The sequence below is a fragment of the Thunnus albacares genome, chromosome 21, assembly GCF_914725855.1.
Source record: "Thunnus albacares chromosome 21, fThuAlb1.1, whole genome shotgun sequence".
Taxonomy (NCBI): Eukaryota; Metazoa; Chordata; class Actinopteri; order Scombriformes; family Scombridae; genus Thunnus; species Thunnus albacares.
Genome location: NC_058126.1, coordinates 16,442,357 through 16,463,528, shown reverse-complemented (window position 1 = coordinate 16,463,528; position 21,172 = coordinate 16,442,357). Strand labels below are relative to the sequence as shown.

The 21,172-nt window shown below is 38.2% G+C and overlaps 2 protein-coding genes across 2 annotated transcripts in view; one reads left to right on the top strand and one right to left on the bottom strand.

Moving 5' to 3' along the window:
* The window catches only part of cntnap2a (contactin associated protein 2a), a 201,507-nt gene that overhangs the window by 43,280 nt on the left and 137,055 nt on the right, over window positions 1-21,172 (top strand). Inside the window, exons 4-8 of the mRNA XM_044340234.1 lie at window positions 2,896-2,948; window positions 3,728-3,878; window positions 4,432-4,616; window positions 8,272-8,415; window positions 9,689-9,950. Coding sequence (XP_044196169.1) covers window positions 3,737-3,878; window positions 4,432-4,616; window positions 8,272-8,415; window positions 9,689-9,950 — 733 coding nt within the window. The 5' untranslated portion in view covers window positions 2,896-2,948; window positions 3,728-3,736. The remainder of the gene's footprint in view (window positions 1-2,895; window positions 2,949-3,727; window positions 3,879-4,431; window positions 4,617-8,271; window positions 8,416-9,688; window positions 9,951-21,172) is intronic.
* LOC122972865 lies at window positions 17,723-19,476 on the bottom strand. The gene is made up of 4 exons (XM_044340235.1): window positions 19,125-19,476; window positions 18,482-18,607; window positions 18,195-18,323; window positions 17,723-18,117 (listed from the first exon to the last, which is right to left on the bottom strand). Exons 1-4 carry the CDS (start codon window positions 19,375-19,377, stop codon window positions 17,840-17,842), a joined length of 786 nt encoding a protein of 261 aa, XP_044196170.1. The 5' UTR covers window positions 19,378-19,476; the 3' UTR covers window positions 17,723-17,839.

Here is a 21,172-nt window from a genome sequence, read left to right as displayed (position 1 = left end):
GCTGTGGAATTTACATGCTCATTTCCATTTTGATTAACATAGGATCAACAGAAAATCAATTATTTCATAGATGAGTCAGGAAACAGTACAGCCAGTATATGAGAGAAAGGGGAGTCAGACAGAAACAGAGTACAAATTAAATTTTCTATACAAATGCAATCACTCTCACACAAGTAGAATTTCAATCATATCATATCTATCTTTCACCTGTGGCCTATTTATGCCACTAGTACTTTAAATCTGTTGTCAAGATGATGCATCACCATCATCATCTGTCGAGTCTAAGAAATGTACTTATGTAGATTGTGTTTATGGATAGCATCTATTCCTGGAGCAGGACCGAGGCCCAACGCATAAACAGCTGAAACAGCATCAGTGTAACATTCACAGTCGGTGATGTGGTATGAAAAATACAGGGGAGTAAATAATTATTAAAGTACATTGCTGCAACAAACAATTATTTTGATTGTGGATAAATCAATTGATTATTTTGTGTTTAGTTTTTATCATTTAGTATGTGAAATATCAAAAACAATGACAAAATGTATACCAGAGCATAAAGATACATCTTAAATGTTATAACTGTGCCTTAGCAACAGTCAAAAAATACAAATATACAACCAATCTGATTATACAGGCACATCATACTGCAAGTGACTGATCAGGTGACTGCAAGTCTTCACAGCCACCTAATTTGCAGTTTGCCTGATGCCACACATTGCCAAGGATAATTAAACGTAACTACTACATGGCAATAAAGGGGACCTTTGACTGGCTTTGGCATGATGCTATTGGCATCTCTATAGTGTTTCTTTACAGAGGACCAGCATGGTTTCACAAAAAACACAGAGGTGCTCAGTCAGCTGGCCATTCATCTCCTTGCTGTTATATAACAGGTTGTTACAAGTTCTTTAAATATAGACATTTAAAGGAGGCTTTCATATATTTTGTCTTAGTCTCAAGGACAACTAAGTATAAACACTTTATATTTTGCGTACTGTTTGTGTACTTATCAGTTCAATCACAATCACACAATCGTCCCCTTGTTACTCTGCATGAGAGTGGGTCAACCTCTCTCTCTCTGTCTTTCTCATTCTATCCATCACACAGGGGTCTGTAGGTGGTAGAAAAGTCCTTCATCCTCCATACTGTCTCCTTCCTGACATCAGGCACACAACTGAGCTGGCAACCCTTTTCTGAGCAGCAGACCCAGGTCTGCAATATCTCATAAAACAATTGGGAAACTGTCAACTACCACCGTTTGCACCATAAACGTGACAGAGGAACATGATGAGAGGGGCGGGGAGAGAGAGCTAGAAACTAAGAAGGGTAAAGCAAATGAAGTAATGGAAGAGGAAAAACTGAAGTGGAAAGTGAAAGAAATAAGTGGATCAGTGAGTGGAGTAGCGGAGAAAGAGAGAGGAAGAACAGGTGCGAGAATAAGAGACAAATGTAAAGCAGCGAAAGACATGCGTTTCTACCCAGTGAGAGGCAGCATGGGATCATTTCGGAGGCACTGAAGTTAGACCAAAGGGAACGGATGTAATTTCTTCCAATCCCCCCTCCCAGCCCCCAGACCATGCATTGTGTTTGAGTGTGTGTGTCTTAAATGAGAAGCCAAGAGAGCATGTGAGATTGAGGGACAGTGTGGCTGTGAGTGCTTCTGTATATAAGGTGATCCAATCTTTCCCAAGCTCTGTTATCCCATCATATCCTGTACTCTCGTCCCCAACCTCCCCGACCAATCACACCACACAGACACACATGCATGCACTTTTAACTAACCACTTGAACAGTTGGGGTAATGATAGAAGATTGTGATATATGAGGATTGAAGAGTGCCTCATGCACTGCACTTGATTTCTCTTCTGAAGATCTCCTGAAAATCACCTCCACCATGTTGCCTCACTCCTTTCTGCCCTCTTTTTTCCCCCTTTTTAGATGTGAATTATGATTCTTACATGCAACATACTGCAAATAGCTCGGAGTTAATGATCTTGTATTTCAGTGGTACTGTAGAGAGAATTGTATTGTAAGTCCAGCAGCTGTATGTGTGTAAGAATATGTGTAATGTATACCTGTAGATCAGTATTGTTTAACAGGCTTGCACAAGTGTTTCCAATTCCTGGCTGATTAGACCTCTACTCAGGTTGATGTTGGATTGAGTTGTAGCCCTGCCAAACAGCTAATCCGCCAAAATAGGTAAAAAAAAAAAAAAACACCTGTGTGAATGTATCATTAGTATTTCCCACAGAATTTAACGGGAAACTTTAATACATGACTTGCAAAAGGCTTTTATCACAAAGGAGATTTTTTACATAGTAGGAGAAGCACAGGTATTACTAATAACATTAAAAATGTTGTCCTCAAGTGTCCCAGTAAGCCCTGTGGACAGTGAGTCCGCATGCACAATACCAGTACCCTGAAACTGAAGCAACAAAATGGAATTCACCCATCATAGATTTTATTATTACTATATTATATCATTGCACTTTTGTGAAAGGCTGCTGACTGAGCTTGCTGACAATACTGTTGCTATTTTGGGTGCATTGTTTGATATAACCTTGAAATACATATTTCACACAAGATGTTTTATTTATTTATTGTAATGATTTTGTAATTAAACTTTTTTGACACAGTCATAGAAGTGTGTGCAGGCCACAGTATGCTCTGGAGCTAAAGGGTTACATTTGTTGATTTTCCACACTCTTTGCCTTGCTAGACAACCTGTGCATGACTTCTATGTCAGAAATCGCAATTTATCACTAATCTCTTTCAATCTTGCCTTTTCTCTTTGTCTCTTACTGTCACTGTCTTCCTTTCTTTCTCTCGTGTTTCCCGTTTTATTATTTCTGTCTCTATGGTTTCTATCTGTCTACTGTTTGTCTGATTTAGGGGCGGATGTGATCAACTTTGATGGACAGGGTGTAATCTCCTATCGTTTTAAGGTAATGGATTTACTACCTTGAGGTTTTATTATATTCAATATGCAAATGAAATGAATTAAACCCTTTGAGATCATTCTAGTACGTATATGTGAGATCATAGAAACTGACCAATATCAATGTAATATGATGGGAAAATAAGTAATTTGATGTTGTTTCCAAGTTTCAGGGTATTGCTTTAATTTTCAGTCCTTTAATTTTGAGGTTAATGATTAACATACTGGTATAAGATGACAAAATATTTTCATGTTTGCAGATTTTAAAGGTTCAGAACATACCTTTTTATGTTTATTCTTTTACACTGCTGATTTTCATTCCATAAACACGATAGCTGTGTGGATTACCATAATCAACGTTTGATGTGTACCAAGGCACACAAATTGGTGTTGTTATTTACAACAGCCTAGTATTGCTTGTGCGTTTTAGGTAACGGCAGGGGTTCAAGCATGTTAAATCATGCTTTGAGAATGATATGCAGTGATGAAAAACTTGGTCGTTCTTTCTTTTCCTTGCAGGCATTATTGCCATAATCAATATAAACCTTTTTCTTTGTATCTGTCCCTACTGGTTGAGGAGGGAATGTAAGTGAGACAAACTGTTTACTGGGCCTGAGCATTCAGATGTGAGACATGGGACAGTTCAGGCATCATTGTTAGTACTTCTAAAGTTTGTAAAGACAAGACTGTTGTTTTTCATGATTTTTTTCCATATTTATAATTGAAAATGAGCCATCTGTTGCATTAAACAACCCTTTGGAGTTCATGGTGTTCACATTTGTTCAGGTGAAGAAGATGAAGATCATTAAGGATGTGATCGCACTGAGGTTCAAGACATCAGACAGCGAGGGTGTGATTCTCCACGGGGAGGGCCAGCAGGGAGACTACATCACCCTGGAGCTTCGCAAGGCCAAGCTGCTGCTGCAGATAAACCTAGGTGGGAAACACATGCCATGTCATGTATTTAGACAAAGTAAAGCAGAGCAAAGAAACTATAATTCTAAACTTGTGTAATCAAAATGTATAGATTGTCTGTCAAGATAACACTATCTTGGAGCAAAAATAAAGTGCCAAGGCACAGCTTTTTACCTTTTACGCTGTAAACAACAATCCATATGTGTGGAACATCACTCACTGTCGACCAGCTGTGTTGCTGACAGAATTGGTATAACCTTTAAGGATACCTTCCTGCAGCACAGAAACAACAGCTTTGGTAATGAATTCTTGTACCCATTGTTACAACTATACAAAGTCTATTACTGTATAATGAGCTGTTAAAGACATATCAGGTGTGTTATTATGGGCAGGAAACTGTGACATAATTACTTTTATTTGCTTTATAATGTGTGAAAGAATAACTTGATGTGCAAACATGAGAAACCAATCCACAAATGTCTATTAATTGTGGCATGTCAGTACATGCTACTTCATTAACAGTGTACAATGCCTGTGTTTTTATAACTAACATTATTATTACATGTTAATTACAGGCAGTAACCAGTATGGTTCTATTCTGGGTCATACCTCTGTGACCACCGGCAGCCTCTTGGATGACAATCACTGGCACTCTGTGGTGATTGAACGCTACCGTCGTAATGTTAATTTCACCTTGGACAGACACACTCAGCACTTCAGGACCAATGGAGAATTTGACCACCTTGATTTGGACTATGAGGTGAGAAGCAAAGTATAATGAGTATACAAAAAGAGAGAACTGCCGTCAGAAACCTAATAACATTCACAAGTCCAAATTCAGACACAGGAAGGGACAGTGATGCTTGTATGTGTATGATCTATGTCAGTCCACAGTAGGTGCCTATATATGTGCCTGGCTACTGTGTAAAGAACAAACATATTCCTTCTAGTTTAACAAAAGAACACTTAATTTCTCAACCTACATTGTAACAGCATCTTTCAAAGTAACCGGCTTGTTTAGCAGTTTGTCACAATGTGTACTTGGTTTAGCAAATTTTCATTTAACTTAACAGTAGCAAACATTTAAGTCATGTTTATTTGTTTAGACCTAGATCAAATACAGGTAGCACAAACCCAGTCTTTATGCAGTTTTCCTCTGGCAGTCTATTTGGTAATTTCCAGACTTTGAACAAACTTGCAGCAAGATGGGAGAGGTGGTGCGGTGCAATTTCGGGGCTACTTTTGGCTTGAAATTGTGTTTACATTTCCTCCAGCTCAGACCACCTCTTATTGCAAATGCAAAGCAATTTTGGTGGTTTGAGCTAGCAGAGGTGTGTGCGCACAGAGCTCTCCAAAATGACAAAACACCTGTCATGCATGTTGTGTTTTGCTCCTTCCAATTTACTGCATATTTTTTCTGTGGATTTATATGCTGAATTATACAACTTTCGAAGAGATTAAGGCAGAATCTATAACGGGCAGTGAATTCATACAATGAGGCACCTCTCTATGGTCACCAAAACTGCAAACAGTTGTTGACCATGCTCACATGCATTTGTACCACTTGCATGTGTTTGAGCCCAGTTTCAGGAAAAATAGAAGAAGGCTTTACACCCAGCATTTTACCCTGATCAACCCAAACTCTAGGATAAACTTCCCAAAACCTTAAAGTCCAACTGAAATTAAATTGCATGTATTTCTGATATAGCATACATATCAGCTCTGTAAATAAAGTATCTTTTGTTTGAGAAAAGTATAAGGTTAGTTGTTTCCATACAGCCAATCAAATCTTTGCATTGACAATACATGTAAAATAAGTGACATTATTTGTGACTACAAAAAGCGATGAGTAATTATGATTTCAGATGGACTTTAACACATGACAATTTGATGCTTGAAGCTTTAGGGCGGGTAATTCAATGAAGCTGGGAGTGGACTCAGATCGCAGGAAGTTCAGTTCATGAGAATTCTGGTTTAGGAGCTTTGGGTACTACTGATGTTCAGCACAGAATACTTTATCTGTTAATGCGAGCAGTTCCCACGTAAAATCTGAACCCTCTCAAACTGATTGGGAGTCTCAACAGCGCTGTTCAATCATTTCAAACCTGTGAGAACACGGTCTTATTATAGTTATTAGTTGTCTCTTTCTGATGATGTTTATTCCTACAGATTCTGGTTATTGTTGTGTTTGGAGTGCGTTACCTGTCCTAATGGGCTTTACTGACTTTGAAATTGTATTTTCAACAACTGCTCATCACAGGTGGTAGCTTGTCCTCCACTGTCTATGCAGTACATTGATACCACACAGGAAATTAGATATTGGTTTTACACTGTGCTATAATGCTAATCTATAAAACTCACATAATTAATGTCAGTCAGTAATAGAATACAACAAGTTCAGCTAATAATACTTAAAAGAGGAAATTGATTTTTGAATGCATAATGGGTATGAAATGCACTTGTGTGTAATGTGAGTGTGTGCTGTGTACATTGTGTGCATGTGAATCTATACATGGGTAAATGCCTGTGTTTGTGTGTGTGTGTATTGATATGTTTGTGTGTGACCTTTACCAAGTATTGCTGATATGGCTGATCTATTCCGGTGTTAAGTAGGATACTGAGAAATGGGGCAGGACAAACCACAGTCCAATTAAACTGAAGCTGTTGAATTAAAGGATCTTCAGGGAAATCTATACAACAGGGTGAACCAGAAGGTTGTGTGTGTGTGTGTGTGTGTGTGTGTGTGTGTGTGTGTGTGGTGTATGTCTGTGGTGAACCCTGAATGGATCGTGGCAGTGTTATTGCCTGAGAGTCCCTCTTACAGATAGCGAAATTGTGACCAGCTTTTACTCAAAGTGTAGCCTACCTCTGTACTCCATCTAGTCCACACACTCCATCTTGTGTATGTGTGTGTGTGTGTGTATGTGTGTGTATGTGTGCAAGTCTGTGCATCTTTTGCTCCCATTTAAGCCTGTAGACTAAATATCCGGGTGCATTTGTGTCTACCCTTGGCTGTAATTACTAAGACTACTGGAGCATCACCACAGACTCAAACACACATGCACACACACACACATACAGATAGACAGACGCATATCTACTGGTAATTGCACACCACTCTCCATCATCTTGTCTTCCCTCAGGGCTGAAAGAAAAAAACTGAACACGTGTACAACTGTAATACGTAAATTACGAAACACAATTTACGTTTACGTCATTTCTGTGTCCTTCAGTGCTTCCCACCAGATGTCTGTTTATTAGACTCCATCTCCTCGCCTCAGTTCTCCTCTCATTGCACCTGTTCCACACAATCCCCTGTCTCCTTCCTTTAGTGCTATCTCCCGCTGCTCCTGCAGTCACATTATATAAATGTGTATGGTATATGATGTATATATCAATAATATACCAATATCAAGGTATTTGGTAAAAAGAAGATATTTGATCAGTCAGTATTGTCATGGTTGAAATGCAGATCAGATACTGTAGCTCTACCCATGCTGCCTTGAGATTTAATATGGGATTGACACTGATTGTTGTGTATATATAAAGTCAGAGTCCATCTATCTGTGTACTAATTCACACAACTGGCCTAAAGGTGGCACTGTAATATTTGTCATAAGGGCATTCTGATGCCATCACATTTTCAAAAAGTCTATACAATAGATTTGATCAGTCTCAAATTGCCCTTATATTGTCATCATAAGAGGGTTTTTTCATCATAACAGTTGAGTGTTTGTAGACCTTCATGTACCTTCAGGACATTCCTCTAAACACAAAAGGCGAACATTATCCAAACCCTTACCAACAAAGCAAATAAAACATGCCCATTTTAACAATTACTCTTAATACCACATCCATCTGTGTCTATTATGTTTTGTTATGTTGTCCATTTGATACTTTTTTAGTGTTGTTTGGCAGAAAGCTTGCCTTTTACTTGCCAATTGCAAGACTGTTTTTTACCATACAGTATACAAGTAACCCACCTGTTCAATTAAATTAAAATGATATTAAAACATGTGTAGAATTGAAAATTGGGGGACGCCCCAGATTGTCTCTATCCAGGGACCTTTGCTGTAAAGCCTCTTGAGGCAAATTTATGATACTGGGCCATTTAAATTAAATTGACTTGACTTGTTGCACATAATCCCCCATCTCTCTATTGTTGATGCTAATAAAGACATAAAGATGCCCCCCATTTTAGCTCTTTGCTCTTATTAGATATGTGTAGCTACTGTATTTGGAACACATTTTGTTAAGGGAAATTGTTTGTTTTTTTTCATTTCACGTCAACTTTATGTAGATTTTTAGAATTAAGAGGCAGAAGCAGTAAACTAATCAAATGCAGAGGAAGTTAATTAATTCGTCTTCTTTCCACTCTCTGTCTGTTTTTACCTTTCTGCCCTCTGTCTCTCTAGTTGAGTTTTGGGGGGATGCCATACAGTGGGAAGCCAGTGGGAGGAGGGAGAAAAAACTTTAAAGGCTGCATGGAGAGCATCAACTACAATGGAGACAACATTACAGACCTGGCTCGCCGAAAGAAGCTAGACACCTCCAGCTTTGTAAGGGAAATGTGCATACACACACGCACACACATACACGCTTATGTATATATACAGTACTAGCCAAAATTTGGACACACCTTCCCTTGACTTGAATGAGTAAGTATATACTGTATATATTGAGATGCAAACATATAAATCTAAACAGTTTGAAATAACACGCTTGTAAAAGCAGCTGAATATTAAACATACTCATTATTGTCACACTAACTCTGCATCTGACCTGAGTCAGGAGGCAAATTATTCACTGCACCAAAAAAGTTTAACAGATTCATAATTAATCAGATACAACTGACCCATCAGTGGCCCCTCCATGTATTTGCCTCCTGTCTTTCCTCCCTCTTGATATCATGGCTGCCATTTTACTATTTTGCTGCAACCTACAAAGACAAAATTTCAGTGCAACCACTGTGTTTTCAATCTATCTCAACAGAATAAGAAGTATATTAAATGTCTTGCTTCTCCTCATCAAATACACAGCTCTGTGGATGACTGCTGGATGTAACTTCAGCACATTAAGTGTTTTGCCATCCTTAAAATTAGTTACTGAACAGCCTTTGATAGACTCTCAAGTCTCAGAGCCCTCGTCTCTCCCCATCTCCTGTTCCTCCTTAAGAGCCAGTGTATCTTCTTTGATCTGTGTTGAACTGATTGAACAAATGGAGGCACTAATCAAGTTCATTAAAGCTGCACCTCTAATTCTCTCTGATGACTCACACAGCCATTCATTTCCAATCAAAACAGATCCGCTCTCAAATTTCAGAGAGACACACACACACAAACACAAACACAGATGCAACCAGGAATCATCTATAGTTGGTAAGGCAGCTCAATAATGTGTGTTTGCTAATGATTTGATTAAGAGCACAAGGTTGAAGAAGCTCAATGGTAATTAATGCTTAAATTCCACAATAGTGTTTGTTTTCTACCAGCACATACACATCAACCAGGTTACTGTTCAGCCTTGGTTTCAAACGCAGGGTGAGTCAAAGGGAGACTTTTTGCTATGTGCACAAGGAACATCAGTCTTTGAATCTAGCTTTAGTCAGGAACATCTGAAGGTAAACAAACAGATGCTAGATTCAAAGCCTAAAGGCCCGGTGAATAAATACATGATTTTCTACAGTGTTGGGGCATTTGAAATATTCAAGCAACTTCACATACAGGCCCGCATTCAAGTTTTTTTTAACTATTCTCTTTGAAGATCAATTGATGACTTTCTATTATCTCTTTTTGTTGGTCTTTTTCTCTCTCTGAATTTGTGTCTTAACAGCGTAACCTGTCCTTCTCCTGTGTGGAGACCCACTCCTTCCCGGTCTTTTTCAACGCCACCAGCTTCCTGCAGCTGCCAGGACGGGCCAATCACAACACAGTATCTGTGGGCTTCCAGTTTCGTACGTGGAACCCAAATGGGCTCCTGCTGTTCAGTAATATCGGCGACGGCACACTGGAGGTCTCACTCAAAGATGGCAAGGTTGTAGTTCATGTCAATGTGACGACGGCCACCAGAAACAACCGGGTAGACTTATCGTCGGGTGAGTTTGTCAACAGACACAATCACAAAACCACTTCACAGCTTGAACACTTTATTTGCTTTATTTTGACTATAACACTGATGAACTTTAATCTGCACTCATTAGTATTAATAATAAAGTCAGTAATAAGTTGCATGGAAACAAAACAATTAAACTATTTACATAATGAAAAGACAATTATTAAGACACCTGTCACTGTTGTAATATAAATATGTTAGTGCCACAAATGTACTGTGGGGGATACAAATGATCTTATTTCATTTCGAGTGTTTGGTAAAGTGTGAAGCGTTGTAATTCACATTTTTAAACGTCCTGCAGAAGTGACACATGCAGTAGGTGTATTTCATATGGGCTGAAAGGCTGGCGTCTCTAATTTTCATCCTAGACCTAATTTTACACTCTAATTTACACATTACTGTGTTACTATTATCAGATTATCTCTTTTTTTCTGAAGTCAAAAAAACAAATATATTTTTATATTCTTAACATATGTGGGTGATACATTTATTTGTATTTACCTTACATTTCGAAGTAATTCTGCAATGCTGTCTTTACTTTTAAGCATTGGTGCAGAGACTACATTATCACAACAAAACAAATATGGTGATAGTCTCAATTAAGGTATTCCTCTTGGCCTGCGTTCGATCTCGCCTCTCCACAGTCTCTGACTTGACATGGTGTTGATTTATGTGGTCATGAGCCCAACCACGCTAATAAGCAGTCGGAGGAGTTTCCAACAAAGAAAGCACATAAAGAATGCTTTGAAACTGTAGCAATGAGATCCGATTTTTCTGCTTCCTCTGACATGAATGGCAGTCAACAAAGTAAACAAATAGACTTTTATAACTAAAAGTGTTTATGATAACTGTTTGATCAAAGCATGTTTAAACACGTAACTGGACTATAATTGTCACTCTATTGGAGGGACATTCTGTTTGGGTTTTTGAGTTCAGCTGCTGTTCATAAAGCTGAAATGTTTTATTCACTGATTATTTAGATAAACACCAAGAGAATAAGGTTGAAATTAAACTTTTTTTCCCCCCAACAAGTCTGTTCTTAATGGCACCATTCATTCACTCCTATCCTACCACCTCTAATCCTTCCCTTCCTCCCTTATTCTTATTTCCTCCCTCTCTTTTGTCTTTCCTTAGACACACTCATTTATTCTGTCCACTGCTGCTTTAATAGGCCATTATGCCCAGGGGTAGGGATTATTACAGAGTTACCCCCTAGGCTAATTGGGCTTGAGCCTGTGATTACATCAGTATTACTAGAATACACAGACACACAAACACACTCTCACACACAAAAACATCCACTGCTTCCTTTGATTCTGTTATTAGTATCTCTAAGAAAGAAAGCCACACTGGCTTCTGGCTTCAATGACACAGTGGGAGCTCAGTAGACTTGTAATGAAATGCTTAGTCCCTCTTAATGGCAAATATACTGGGGAGAGACGTGCAGATGTGCACACACTAAGAGGGGGAGAGAGAGGGAGAAAAGAGAGCTTCTTACAGAGACTACACAATCCATTTTTTTTCTCCTCCCAGTGGGGATAATTTGTTTATGAAGCTGTTTAGCGACAGCTTATTGAGACATATAATCAGGCATCTTCTGGAAGGTAAAGACATACAGACTTAATCCACGGATCTTTTCATCTGCAACTTTTAACCCCTTTAACTTTTCAACCATCTTAAGCTGACATTTATGGCATATAGTACATTATAGAAAGTGGTATCTTACTGGTGCAGATTAGTTTCTCTATAGGAGAAGACACAAAGGAGGCTACGCAATAAAAAAGAAAAGGAAAGATAAGATGTTTAATGTCAGACAACATCTCTGGTGTTGAACATGTTAGAATAAATCAGGTTGAGGAGTTAGTTCTCATAATGTGCAAAAAAACATTCATTTTGGGAGCTAAAGTTGTGCCTCTGTTTTGTTTTTTAGCACTTGATTAGCTGAACCAACATCTCTCACATCACATGCATTCCCATATATTAACCACAGTGTAAATATGATGTGAAAACAGGTGAATCAAGTCAATTTCCAACTCACTTTTGCTTAAAATCCTTTCACCTTTTCTAAATGTAAACCATAACAGCTTTTTAAAGATGGTACGCTAATAACATAATGTAACCATCAACATAACTGACATAGCATGATGTATTATTTAAAGTTACACTGAAAGAATATTTCATTTTTTTATATTAACATTCAGTCAAGTGACTCCTTGTAAAGGAGTTGCTAGTAATGCTGTTTCCACTAAGAATGAGTACTCTAGTTTCAATCTATGTATAAAAATGGCAGTGATAGAATTACTGAGGGTGTAATTTAGAGAGTCAAACATGTAACTAGCCAATGAGTATGTGTGATGTTTAGTGTTTATTATTGAAATAGAGGGATATTTAGGTCTGAGCCAACCTTTTTTATGAATGACTTTACTATGAGCATTGCCCTCCAACTACCAGTTTGTAATTTCCCGAATAGTTTTCTCTGCAAAATCCAAGTGTATCAGCAGGTGCAGTGAAAGAAAAAGGTGGATGAGGGAAGGGAAGTGATGAATAAAAGCTCTGTATTTCTGATAACGTCCAATCACCTGAATAGTTCTTCATAATCTCATTCTCGCTACAGTGGGTCCCAAGCCATTAAAGTTAATTTATTTTCCTGATTGGAGATAGAGCGGCAGGTACAGTGGATCTCGTCTGCTAAGAATATACACAAAGTAATCCCCCTATGCATAACATATTCAAAATGTGTGTGTGTCTAAAGATGTGGTTGTGTGTGTGTGTGTGTGTGTGTGTGTGTGTGTGTAAGGACTTACCCTGAGGCTGTTTGTGACCTGCAGAAACACAATCTTCTCTCCTTTGAGAAAACCTCTGTCATTTCATCCACTTCCTCCTCTCAAGAAGTGGAGAGACGGATGATGAAACTAAAGGGAAAATGACGTCTTTGCGTGAACACTCTCGATTAGACCGTGGGTGTCTTCTCAAGGGTGTGTATGTGTGTGTATGTTAATAGAAGGTACTTAGTTGTGATTCTTGCAGGGACTCTGATCTCAGTTTCCCGTCACTTTCCCTTTACTTACTTACTCATTAAATCTCCAACTCTCTTCTCTTTCCCTGTCATCACTCATTTGTTGGAATTGTATAACGGCTTTGTTCAAATAGGGCTGGAAAGTGTTGCCTTTATGGCTGTACAGCAGGACCAAAGCATGTTTTGATGTGCCCGAATATAAATCAAACCCCTATTTTCCACATTACCTACCATGAAATGATCCAGTAAACCAAAGCCAGTGAAAAAAGTTCTTTTTGTACTTGATACAGATAGCTGATGTGTGTTGGTATTTGTTTTTGAGTACTGTAGGTGCATTGAAGATGTGATCCTCTGATCATGATTAATTATCAAATTGGGCTGGAGCATTGTTTCCATGGAAACAATACTCACTGTCTCCAGTATGCATTTGCACACTGGAGCTTTTGAGACAAAGAAATCTAATTTCCTGAGAGATTTTCATGCACTAAGTGAGGAAATATGTGTTTTGGTACTCCTGATTGGCTGTCAAAGAAGACAAAAGATTTAAGTAGTGATAATTAATCTCGATTAATTAGATGTGTTAGTAAAGCTTCAAGAAAACATGAAACTATAATTTAGCTCTCTGCATCCTTCACCACATGAAGTGCTCTTTGACAGTGACAGGTAACATGGAGGCAAGATAATCACGAATGCAAATTTAGATGTTCACGTTCCAAGAAGAAAATAAAATGCTAATTCTCTACTCCTACACATTATACTGCTGTCATTATTCAGTCCTGACACAAAATAGTACAAACATATCCAACACTTTTTTGTTATAGTGTAGTTTTTTGAATTCCCTTTCAACACCATTATATATCTTGTATCTTTCTTGTACATTTTTATCACAAATTATCTTTGTCTACTCTTAGTATTATGCCTTCTTTTTAAAAAAAGGTATTTATTATGCAAAAATAAGTTTCATCTGCTTTTCTCTGTTGCTTTCAATCTTTTTTGCCGTTATTAATTTGTTAATTCATTATTTCTGTAAATCAGTCAATTTGATATCACCAGGAGGATGTGTGTGTGCGCGCGTGTGTGTGTTTTTACATGCATGCGTTCACATCAATCAGCTCAGCCAGAAGTTATAACATCAGTTCTTTTGAGATGCAGAATTGCTATCACACACACACACAAGGTTAACTTGCACAGTCTGAATAGGAAGCAAAAGGAATTACAATAATGGAAAGGCCCGAGGCACAGATTTAAGGGAGAGAAAAACACACTACAGCCACCCCCGATTTATAATGTTATATTGTTTCATTCCCCCTGAGTGTGTGTGTGTGTGTGTCCCTGTGCCTGTGAGCATTTGTGTTTGCGTATGAATGTGTCTATGATATGTTATATTCTTAGGCTTTGTGTGGTTGGCATATTGCCATTCGTGAAGACGTGTGGAGCTCTTCAAACTACCTTGGAGGACCGAATATTTAGGAGCGGAGGAGGATAGATTCATGAATGTCAGAGGGACCCATACGTTTATAGTAGACAAAATTCATTTATACTGTACATACAGGATCAATATGTAATAGGAACAGGGGGAAACGGAGGAGGAGAGAAGGAGAGAAAGAATTTTAATGTTACAGAAATAATATCCACAGTCTCTACAGTCTTAAAAGGATTTATCACAATGATGTGCGATATTCCTAACATGTTCTCCAGGGAGATGAAACACGAAAAAAAACAGAGGTACAGCCATAAATAATGTTTATTCCCCATGTGTAATGTGATAATATGATAATTGTTGTGTATTACTTTCCAATATCTGTGTAGCAGTAATTCGTTTCTACCACTGGGAATATGATTAGTATTCACCTGGCCACCTGCTATCAACTATAATAACTCCCACCCCTATTTTCCATATTATCTCAGGGACTCACTATTAACTGAATCCATGTTATGTTACTGTTTCATGATGTATTTAGTTGTTTATGAAGTTATCATCATCTCACTGGCTTTGTTTAACATCCCTTAAAGCATATCTTTGTCTCTTATTCTTGTTTTTACCATTCTCAGTGACAGTAACATGGATTAGGCATTTACAAAAAAGAGCATTATTCGACTTGAAATACATTAATTATGGATGTACAGTAACACACACACACACACAACACACTCTTGTGCATTACATTGTTGTTGTTGTTGTTCTGATCTTTTCGGTTCCTGCAACACTTTTGTGAAGTTAGCAATTCATCCTTCTTGCCATATAAAGTCATGGCAATAAGCATGAACTCAATTTGACCTTCTCTCCTTTTATTGCTTTTCTCCGTTTTTCCCTCCTTGGCCCATGTGTAGTGTTTACCCTGACATGTCATCCTGAATGAGTACTTTTTGATTCATTTTTAAATTTTAGTTTTATGTGTTTTGCTCAGCTTACTCTCCCTCTCAGCTCTCCCTTGCATTCAAAATTTATCATGATCATGCTACAGTACTGTCTGTTATCCATCATTGGTCTCCATGGTAAATATTCTGTAGCTGAAATCAAGAGAAATAAAATACCGTACCTGCACACTTATACAGATAAACACAAATATTAAAACAACTCTTTGAAATCACTTGGTTGTGGCTTGTTGGGAGTAAGACAGTCCTGAATGTTGGGTGTGTGCTCTCTGCATCTAGGCTTTCTAACTGTGATACCATTGATCCCCTTTGTACCTTAACCCTCAAGCACTGTGCTTAGTGTCTGTGATCTGAAAGTAGAAACTATAGAAACAAATAGCCATAAATGAATTGAAAAATAATCCAAGTCCAGGAGATGGGTTTATTTCAATACTGATGCTAGCACCATTGGGTGTTTTTATATGTAAACTTAACTGGCACTATAAAAAAAAAAAACACTGGTGAAGGGACCCTTTTTAGAATTGTGGAGTTGATAAGGTCCTTGAATGCAAAGATTCAAGTCTTTAGTGAAACACTATACACTCAGCAGTTATCATGGAACACAAATTTCAGCTCAGTGCAAGACAAAACCCCAATTGCAAATTTTCTTCTTTATTGGAGCATGATGATTTTAGGTTTTTACCAGCTGACTCAGGCTGATTATAAATGATAATGGCAATAAGAAGAAGTGGATCAGAGGTTAAATCTTGTCAATGCATACTACCTACCTAGTATATATTTCAGTATAGGGCTTACTGTCACTGTAATTATGAGAAACATGACAAATGCCATCTATTTACCACAGGGATGCTAAGTTAGGGCAGAGCTACACACGAAGGCATGACTTTGCATGTTCAAGCCACTTTTAAACTTGTCACTGTGTTAACTGTGTCATTAAACACAAAGCTCATCCAACATAACATGACATAGATGCCTTTTCAAGTAAAGGAAACACTGTAAAGACAGCGCTACTCTTAGATGTAGCATTTTATTTGCCTGTGTACTCACATCAGCCACTTTGTCTTTCTGGCATTGAAGTTTAGTCTTGGTGACAGTCAGCTCCACCCTGTGTTCTGCTGCCATGTTTCTCCACTCCGTCTGCTCAGCCCAGATGTCAAAGGTGGTGGCGCTGGTCTGACCACTGATCTGTTTGTGAATTGGCTCAAACCTTTTGTTTTACAAGAATTTCTTCAACACTTTTGCTCCCTACCGCAGCCCATGTCCAAGTCTAACACAACAGCAACGGTGAGAGTACCAGTGTGAGTAATGGAAAACTTCTGATGCTCAAGTAAATCTTTAGAAGACCCAAACTGTAAACTATTGAAGCCCCAGCAGCTACTGTTGGTGTCTAAATTTTAACCAGGTTATTTACACAGTTAGACACAGACGACTGCTGGTTCTGTGCCAAAGTGTCACAGAAACTTTACTGTGTTGGTACATTTGGGACTTCATCTGGGGTTTCACTGTGTGTGTACGTCAAGTGTCAGGGCATATATGGTGTCACCATGGTAACAAGGCAATGTGCACACTGTGTCAATATGTGCGTGTGTAATGCCTGTGTTTTTACACGTGTGCACAGACCTTTTAAGGGGTAGTTGCTTCATTTGGGGGAAAAAAGCCCCCTGACATTGTCCACACTCATCCTGATGTTTACAGAGTCACAAAAGATGAGGTGATATATCTTGCAGTTTAATTTGTTGCAGTTTGTTGTAGTATTTTCGTTTGAGTCATTCATTTCAGCATTTGGGAAAAATGGCAATGGACATCAGTATGCTGTCACTTACATGCAGTCCACATTTACATGCATTAATGCTTGATGTTAATTTAGTGTCTTTCAGAATATAGCAAGTAAGACTTTTTTGAAATTTGACCTAAAGTAATTAGGTTGCTTGGATTAAGGTCATAGACTGTATACAGCAAAATATAATAATCCAAATAACCCATAGAATGAAACATTAACTCTGTCATTGGAGGGTTGTTGAGACATACTCCTTAATTGCTTTACTCCAAGTAAGCTTGTTCATTAGAGTTTTCTTTTGGGATATTTTCTCAACATAATGCACATTGTTAATATCTCCATTTATAGACTTTGTTTCCACACAGCCTGATATTTCAGCATTGAGCAAATGTAGCAACAAAACAAAGTCAGCTTGTCTGCAAGGCAGAAAAAAACACAGGGCAGGCTGAAGAGTGGGCTTTTGACTTGCAGGGAGCATTTCTACATACGTTAACCTCAAGTTTTGGAATGTTTAGTATAGATATACGACATCATAACAGTACATAAATAACAGAAAACCAGAAAAAGCATAATATGTCTACTTTTAATAAATTCACATTATTTTTACACTATAGTGAAATTACAACTGCACACATCGGGTACATTTTTTTTTTTTACAATGTATTTAAAGGCCTTGGTGAAGATATCAAACTATATCTGAAAGTCACAGAGGGAACATCAGAAAACCACTGAAGCTGTTCAAGGTGCTAAGATCATCATAAAGCCTACATTGTTCTTGGAGACGCATGTAGACCACACTTCCCTGTTCCAGCTCTAGAATTAATGCATTTGCAATGAAAGAATGACCACTAGCTTCCTCAGAGTTGTGCAGAATTCTCTTACTATTATGGTACATATTTACTGCCATCCATTCTCTGTTCTTGTTGTGGAAGGCAGTGAATCTGAAGTAGTAGACTCCTTTGACAGGTGCTGTGAAAATACCTGCAACAGCAGAGAATCAGAAAGATCAGCTCTGAATGTCTCTCAACCAATGTTATAATTTTAGGGATCAAGCATACCTGTAGTTGGGTTGTAAGCCCCGCCAATATTTGTGAAGACTCTACTGTAGACAAGTGATGTTTCAGTATTGAATGGTCCAATTCGCCCTGAAGAGGTCAAACCAGCAGAGAAAGCCACCTTCGGAGAGCCTATAAACACAGAATGGAAACATTTAAGTATCAGAATTAGTCCAAACAGCTCAAAGGGACAAGAATGTGAGGGGAAATTATCAAAAATCATACACAGTTCTACATTTAGAATTTTATTATTTTCAGCTTTATATGTTTCTGGTTTCTTATTCAAATACCTGCAATTTTATTCTCAATGCCATCCAATCTGTTCTTGGTGAGCAGTAGTTCAGTCTTAGTATCATCCAGTGCCTCCCTGAGAGCTGCCATGTCCCTCTCACTGGTCGTCACTCTGGAAACCAGTGCTGCCAGTAAAATGAGTCATAAGTTTTTTGTTGACAATCTTTGAAATTGTATATGTTGTTGCTTGAGTGGTGATTTTCGATGTATTGGAATATATTCTTAAAATTTCTTTAAATAGTTTTAAGATAAATATAATGAAGTTCTGAGTAATCTTCTATTTACAGATAGTCGCACAAGTAATGATCCACAGAAATCTAATTTGTAACAATTTTGATCATTTAAGTAATTTTTAAGCAAAAAATTCAGTCAGCTTCTCAAGTATGAATATTTGCTAGTTTTCTTAAAATTCTCTAGTAATAAACTGAATATCCTTTGGTTTTGGACAGTTGGTCAGACAAAAGCAATTGAAATATGTCAGCTTAGGATACTGTGATGGACATTTTTCACCATTTTCTGACATTTTACAGACCACAAAGCAATAAAATAAATAGGATATTAATTCATAATGAAAATAATCATTATTTTCATTCGTAATCCTTGAAACATTAGCCTTAACATTACACATGTTCAGCTCACTACCTTCGTTCACTTTCTCCAGACCAACCACTTTGTCTTTCTGGGTTTGCAGTTCAGCCTTGGTATTCCTCAGTTCCACCCTCTGCTCCACAACCATGTCTCTCAGAGCTCTCAGCTCATCCCAGATATCCTTGCTAGTCTGGCCACTTGTCTGTAAACCTTGGTGAGCTCCTCCGCTCTCTCCTTGAGCCCCTCGTGTCCCAGACAGACAGAACAACACCACCAGCAGCAGCAGCGGCAGCAGAGTACCCCTCATTGTAAAACCTGGAGATTTCAGGAATACCTCTCAGAAATGAAAGGAATCAATTTTTGTGTGTACTCTTTGTAAAAATCTCTCCCAGTGACCACAGGTGTTATGAGCAGCAGTGGTCAAAGAAGACTCTCTTTTATCATTTTGTCTGGTGCAGAGTTGGCCAAAAATAAAGGCCGTCCCTGACCATATTTAGGAAGGTAGTCTGATGCAATGTCCACAGCTGTTAATGCAAGAACGATTTTTCCCAAAATGACGCCAACAATATATAACAATAAACATAATAAGACACATCACATAAAAAGAACCTTTTAACATAGTTGTGTTTATTACATTATGTGGACATAAAGCTATGAGATATGTTTTTAAAGAAGCCTTGGATGGAATCGGGAGCTAAAAGATTTTGTGGCCTCAAAAATTGCTTTTCCTTTCAGAAAGGGACAAGTTAATATCTAGAAAGAATATCTGGGTCAAATATTATTCTGAAATTTAAAAAAATCATATAATTGGGTCCACATTTCAGTATTTTTTTATGTGAAATCATACTCAAACTTTGAGTTTCTTAAATTGATTATTTTTCAGTTTCTCGTCACACTTTTTTCTTTCAAATAAGAATTCAAAAGGAGGGGGTGAGATGACATGTGTGAACCCATGATGCGATTTCTTCATTTTTATTGCATTCAAAACAAAAACAGTGCAAAGCGATTGGTCAGCCTTGTTATGAAGCTCCTCATATGAATGACAACTCCAAAGCAAGCCATGAAATAGTCTTTATCTAGTCACATCTAAACAATTCTCATCATCCTTCTCCTGCTCTCCTTCATTATCTGTGTGCTTTTTATCTGCAGCAGACAGCTGCCATGTGCATGATTTGAGCCTGTATGTTTGGTGTGTGACAGAGAGAAAGAGAGAGAGGGAGAGAGAGAGAGCACCACATATTTGTGTATGTAAGATACAGTGTATGTTTCAGCAGGCACTTGTGTCTGTTTGTGCGTGTGTGCTGCAATGAGTGTGAAGATTCAATAACTTTGCTATCACTGATAAGCTCAACATTCAAAGCTGTTGCAGGTGATGTAAAACAGATGAGGGGACACAAGGTTACACAGTATCTATTTTCCATTACATTCAAGAGGTTATGGAGAGGGACGGGATTGAGCAAAGAGCTTGACAGTCATTACCAAACCAATATACAGTCAGAAATGTGATTGTCGGTGAAGGGGCACATCAAGGTCGCTTTCTACCGGAACTGACTTTTTAGTTGCCATTCAGACAAAACAGACACCATCCTCTGTTATTACTTGTCAGTTCATGACCTTTCAAGTGTTAATGTTTAACAATAGGATTGTATTTTACTCCCTGGAAAACTTTATTTTTATGCATTTATACTTGTCTGTACTGTTGTGTGTGTTGCCCATGTGTGTTTGTGTGTATTTAAATAGCAATCACACCCCTCAGCAGGTTTGCTTTTAGTTTCTTTGGTCATGCCATGATCACATACTCACATACACAAACACACCCAGCTAAAGATTAATTTGCTCCCTGCTGACGTGGAAGCCACGGTCTCCAATTGCGTTCTGGGAAGATATAAACAAAAAGTCTGTCTTATAGACGGTGAAGACGCACACATGCCTCCTGCAAAGCAAATGTGCTAACAGAAGCTTACACACTCTCTTACACACACACACACACACACGGGTCAAATGTATTGACACACGCAGCAGGGCTAAGGTACATGCGTATTGACTTGCATGCAGATCTGCTGAGAATGATTTGCACGCGACCGTACCTTGAACTTCGCTAC